The sequence below is a fragment of the Procambarus clarkii genome, chromosome 80, assembly GCF_040958095.1.
Source record: "Procambarus clarkii isolate CNS0578487 chromosome 80, FALCON_Pclarkii_2.0, whole genome shotgun sequence".
Taxonomy (NCBI): domain Eukaryota; kingdom Metazoa; phylum Arthropoda; class Malacostraca; order Decapoda; family Cambaridae; genus Procambarus; species Procambarus clarkii.
In genome coordinates, this window is record NC_091229.1 from 21783498 (window position 1) to 21789767 (window position 6270).

The 6270-nt window shown below is 47.8% G+C and overlaps 1 protein-coding gene across 1 annotated transcript; it reads left to right on the forward strand.

Annotated features, from left to right (window-relative positions):
* The first annotated feature begins 1835 nt into the window (after positions 1–1835).
* On the forward strand, positions 1836–3905 carry LOC138357928 (uncharacterized). The gene is made up of 2 exons (XM_069315107.1): positions 1836–2999; positions 3657–3905. The coding sequence occupies exons 1-2, from the start codon at positions 2715–2717 to the stop codon at positions 3903–3905; spliced, it is 534 nt and encodes a 177-aa protein (XP_069171208.1). The 5' UTR covers positions 1836–2714.
* The last annotated feature ends 2365 nt before the right edge of the window (positions 3906–6270 follow it).

The window sequence follows — 6270 nt, forward strand, 5'->3', positions numbered from 1 at the left end:
GAGTAGGCCGGACGACTCAAACAGAAAACGGAACAGTACGTCACTTTTGTGAGTCGATTTCATTTCAAATTACGTCCAAATTTGGCTATAGCGCGCATACGAACCAAAAGTGACGTTATTTTTAAGGGGACGGGTTGCACCGACAGCTAGAAGAGTGGGATTCAGGTGCCAAAGCTATAGAAATCTATAGGGCAGGATATCTTTCCTGCCCGAAACGCTTTGCGTAATACTGGCTTTAGGCATTGTATGTACTAGCTCTATCTATAAATCTATCAATTTTTGTATCACCTATTGTATGTATGTACTTTACCCGAATAAACATTTGAATTTTTGAATTTGAATTTAGAACCTGGAAACTTCTCCATGTACGTTGTTGTTGTTGTTTTAGATTTAGCTACTCAGAACGAAATGTCTTATGTAGCACGGACTATGGTGAGCCCGTAATTGAGTTCGGTTATTCGCGATAACCTTGTTACTCTGATATTTGGGTCAAAGTTTATTTCCCATGTACAATTTCACTTCCTCATACAATCGTAGTGTCACTAGCTATAGTCTTGAGATAAAGGTGTCGCTAGTTATACTGAAGAACATCACCAAAGTACAGTTAACAATGCTAACTAGCATATATACATTTTCTTCTGTCCTCCATGGACAGGGTGAAAGATTTGTCAAACATATAGTTCAGAGATTTATTGAACAACCACAGAAGGTGATCGTAGTACTTTTAAAATGTTAGGCTAAGCTACATACCTAATCGATGTACTAGACTGAAGGCGGGCTAATTACAAACAAATTCTATAGTTTACCAACAAACATGTAACATTTTCTGTTATGAGATGGGCTGTTGTCATGGCAACGCGTGTAAATAACCCCTCCAGCGGCGCTTGGCTGCTTGCATAACAACGCTTCAAGTTAATTCATTATTTACGCCCAAAACAGTGTCCCGTAGGTGTACACTTCCGTCTGCGCATGTCGTGAGTACCGTCTCATGTGTTGACCAGACCACACACTAGAAGGTGAAGGGACGACGACGACGTTTCGGTCCGTCCTGGACCATTCTCAAGTCGATTGAGAATGGTCAAGGACGGACCGAAACGTCGTCGTCCCTTCACCTTCTAGTGTGTGGTCTGGTCAACATACTTTAGCTACGTTATTGTGACTCATCGCCTGCATACGGTCTCAGGCCATCGTCCACGATCGTCATAAGTACACTGATAACTGTAGCTTTAAAAGAAGGAAATATTTGTATCCATAACACTAAGCTTCGGTTTAGTAGCCTATTGTAGGCTAAATCTATAGGCCTATAATAAACAATATTGCTCTTGTGTCAGCAATGAATCATGTAATAGTCTTAGTGCGTGTTTGTGAGAAATGTGAACAATATGGTACCAGACCCGGTAGTACAGCCTGGTTCCTTCTTCACTCATAATCCGGAATTCCGGGTTCGAGTCCCGGGCGGGTCAGAAAATGGTTGGGCGCGTTTCCGACCATTTCTGCCCCTGTCCCCTGTGTGTGTGTATATATATATATATATATATATATATATATATATATATATATATATATATATATATATATATATATATATATATATATATATATTCCTGTCTCCGACACAATGAATGGAAGACTCAAACATCTCGCTGGACTTCGGTAGACGTTTGTGGAGCAGTAAACACCCAAACAGATGCATGATTGATGTCCATTAATAATACAGGTGTATTAAGCTGATGTATTCTCAATATGCAACAACCCGTTAATTTGGCGGCCTGACAAATAGAGATTCACATTCATGACAGGCAACTAGCAGCAGAATACTGCCCGCTTTTTTTAATTGTGTCGGGGGACAGGTAGCCAGAGTGTATTCATACACGTTATAGGGTTTTATCGAGGTTTATTATTTAACAAGAGTGTAATAGTTGAACAGGATCATTCATCGCGTAGCAGTATTAAGCATTGTGGTACGTAGCAGTATTAAGCATTGTGGTACGTAGCAGTATTAGGCATTGTGGTACGTAGCAGTATTAAGCATTGTGGTACGTAGCAGTATTAAAGCATTGTAGTACGTAGCAGTATTAAGCATTGTAGTACGTAGCAGTATTAAGCATTGTGGTACGTAGCAATATTAAGCATTGTGGTACGTAGCAGTATTAAGCATTGTGGTACGTAGCAGTATTAAGCATTGTAGTACGTAGCAGTATTAAGCATTGTAGTACGTAGCAGTATTAAGCATTGTGGTACGTAGCAGTATTAAGCATTGTGGTACGTAGCAGTATTAAGCATTGTGGTACGTAGCAGTATTAAGCATTGTGGTACGTAGCAGTATTAAGCATTGTGGTACGTAGCAGTATTAAGCATTGTGGTACGTAGCAGTATTAAGCATTGTGGTACGTAGCAGTATTAAGCATTGTGGTACGTAGCAGTATTATATTCTACACGTGTGAATGCTATTTCTCGTTCATGTAACCCATTTTTGAATAGTACATAATTGCATTTATTTGTCTTCTTACATTTACCACCCCATTTTTGGAGGACGGGCTGCCCATTTTCTATGTAGTATATCGCACATAGTTTGTTCTATACAGGAGTGTGTGGAACCTTCATGCCATCGTCCGGTGCACCTCGTGTGTGTGTGATCTGGCCCAAGCCTAGTGCCAGGCTCCTCCACCCCCGTAGCTACCTCAGGTGCCCTGGAGCGCCATCACATATACACCATGAGGGTCACAGACACTTCGCGCCCTGCGGGAAGTTCCTCTCCTCCTTCAGCTCCCTCTTCAGCCAACACCTCGTCGGCGACCATCAGCGCCAATTCGCTCAAGAACGGGATAGGGCTAGCGTGGACAGTGTCCGGGGGTGGTGGAAGGGGCGTGGGTGCTGGCGTGGGCGGCGTTGGTGCTGGCGTGGGCGTAGGTAATGGCACTGTCAGCATGGCCAATGTGTTGGACTTTCTGCTGACTTCAGCACAGCTACACCGCACCGCGGCCGCCACTGTTGAGAAGGTGAATATGTTGAACTAACATCAATGTTCCTTCTCTTGTTTTTTCCAAGATGCTCCCGGACGCAGGTTCGAATCCTCGTCACGGCCCTTGTGGATTTGTTCATTTTCCAAGGCAATTTATAATTTTGGTCAGGGTTTGTAATGCATACTTTCACTTATATCATTTTCAATGAACATTATTTATTATATATTCATACATTGTTTTCATCCTGAGTCAAAGTTTTTTTTAATGGATAAGCCCCCTTAAAAAAGATAATAATAAACAAATCTAAAATCAATTTATAATCTTTAAAACATGCATTCAACTTTCACTATTTTCTTGATCATACTGCTACTATGTGCTTACAAGGCCAAGAGTGTATATATATATATATAGCTGCGAGTCAAAGTTTATGAACCCAAGTATGATAATCCCAGAGAAAAAATTAAGTTATTTTGATTGTTGTGCAGTCTGCGTATGTCAGAACAGTCAGAGGTGATAGATATCCTGCTAGAAAAATACAGAAAGGGACTTACTAACGCTTTTCTAAGTGACAGAACCGATTATTAGGGCCGCATAGAATGAATATATAACTACACCTTTGCTAAATAGTCTTCCCGGCTTGGCGCCATCTTTAGATAATTACTTAACTGCACCGTCCACTAATACCGTCTTCAGGTCCGCGCGGGAGGCCGACTCATCGCGGGTGCTGGAGTCGCCGAAGACCAGGCACCGGGTCGAAGTGGGCACTCTTCCAGCAGCGGCGCCTCCGTCGGTGTCTCTACCTCCACCACGAGTATCTTGCCTTCGCCCTCAGAGACCTGGTCCCGTCTCCTGGGCAACCCTGCCAGCGCCTCCCAGGACCACACTCTGGCACTCCTGCAGATGGCACTGCAGGTAACGAGGCAGGGAAAAGTGCCACTCTAGGTGGGGGGTGGGAGGGGGAAGTGTAAGTAAAGGAGACTTAGACAACAGGCGAGGAAATAATAACAACAGTTAATGGGCAGTAACATTTCTACAGGTGGTGCCACTGACAGTTGGCTCCACTGACAGTTGGCTCCACTGACAGTTGGCTCCACTGACAGATGATTCCATTGACAGGTGGCTTCCACTGACAGATGATTCCATTGACAGTTGGCTCCACTGACAGTTGGCTCCACTGACAGATGATTCCATTGACAGGTGGTTTCCACTGACAGATGATTCCATTGACAGTTGGCTCCACTGACAGTTGGCTCCACTGACAGTTGGCTCCACTGACAGTTAGCTCCACTGACAGGTGGCTCCACTGACAGTTGGCTCCACTGACAGGTGGCTCCACTGACAGTTGGCTCCACTGACAGGTGGCTCCACTGACAGTTGGCTCCACTGACAGGTGGCTCCACTGACAGTTGGCTCCACTGACAGTTGGCTCCACTGACAGTTGGCTCCACTGACAGTTGGCTCCACTGACAGTTGGCTCCACTGACAGGTAGCTCCACTGACAGTTGGCTCCACTGACAGTTGGCTCCACTGACAGGTGGCTCCACTGACAGTTGGCTCCACTGACAGTTGGCTCCACTGACAGTTGGCTCCACTGACAGTTGGCTCCACTGACAGTTGGCTCCACTGACAGTTGGCTCCACTGACAGTTGGCTCCACTGACAGGTAGCTCCACTGACAGTTGGCTCCACTGACAGGTAGCTCCACTGACAGTTGGCTCCACTGACAGGTAGCTCCACTGACAGTTGGCTCCACTGACAGTTGGCTCCACTGACAGGTAGCTCCACTGACAGTTGGCTCCACTGACAGGTAGCTCCACTGACAGTTGGCTCCACTGACAGTTGGCTCCACTGACAGTTGGCTCCACTGACAGGTAGCTCCACTGACAGTTGGCTCCACTGACAGTTGGCTCCACTGACAGGTAGCTCCACTGACAGTTGGCTCCACTGACAGGTAGCTCCACTGACAGTTGGCTCCACTGACAGTTGGCTCCACTGACAGTTGGCTCCACTGACAGTTGGCTCCACTGACAGGTGGCTCCACTGACAGTTGGCTCCACTGACAGTTGGCTCCACTGACAGTTGGCTCCACTGACAGTTGGCTCCACTGACAGTTGGCTCCACTGACAGTTGGCTCCACTGACAGTTGGCTCCACTGACAGGTAGCTCCACTGACAGTTGGCTCCACTGACAGTTGGCTCCATTGACAGTTGGCTCCACTGACAGGTGGCTCCACTGACAGGTAGCTCCACTGACAGTTGGCTCCACTGACAGGTGGCTCCACTGACAGGTAGCTCCATTGACAGGTAGCTCCACTGACAGTTGGCTCCACTGACAGTTGGCTCCACTGACAGTTGGCTCCATTGACAGTTGGCTCCACTGACAGGTGGCTCCACTGACAGTTGGCTCCACTGACAGTTGGCTCCACTGACAGTTGGCTCCACTGACAGTTGGCTCCACTGACAGTTGGCTCCATTGACAGTTGGCTCCACTGACAGTTGGCTCCACTGACAGTTGGCTCCACTGACAGTTGGCTCCACTGACAGTTGGCTCCATTGACAGTTGGCTCCACTGACAGGTGGCTCCACTGACAGTTGGCTCCACTGACAGTTGGCTCCATTGACAGTTGGCTCCACTGACAGTTGGCTCCATTGACAGTTGGCTCCACTGACAGGTGGCTCCACTGACAGGTGGCTCCACTGACAGTTGGCTCCACTGACAGGTGGCTCCACTGACAGGTAGCTCCACTGACAGGTGGCTCCACTGACAGTTGGCTCCACTGACAGGTAGCTCCACTGACAGTTGGCTCCACTGACAGTTGGTTCCATTGACAGTTGGCTCCACTGACAGGTGGCTCCACTGACAGTTGGCTCCACTGACAGTTGGCTCCACTGACAGGTAGCTCCACTGACAGGTGGCTCCACTGACAGTTGGCTCCACTGACAGTTGGCTCCACTGACAGTTGGCTCCACTGACAGGTAGCTCCACTGACAGGTGGCTCCACTGACAGTTGGCTCCACTGACAGTTGGCTCCACTGACAGGTAGCTCCACTGACAGTTGGCTCCACTGACAGGTAGCTCCACTGACAGTTGGCTCCACTGACAGGTGGCTCCACTGACAGGTGGCTCCACTGACAGGTAGCTCCACTGACAGGTGGCTCCACTGACAGGTGGCTCCACTGACAGGTGGCTCCACTGACAGGTAGCTCCACTGACAGGTGGCTCCACTGACAGGTGGCTCCACTGACAGGTGGCTCCACTGACAGGTGGCTCCACTGACAGGTGGCTCCACTGACAGGTGGCTCCACTGA

Excerpts from the sequence above, each read along its gene's own strand:
- LOC138357928 (XM_069315107.1), top strand. The coding sequence starts at position 2,715 with ATGAGGGTCACAGACACTTCGCGCCCTGCGGGAAGTTCCTCTCCTCCT. Across the intron at positions 3,000-3,656 it reads CGGCCGCCACTGTTGAGAAG|GTCCGCGCGGGAGGCCGACT; the intron begins GTGAATATGTTG and ends TACCGTCTTCAG.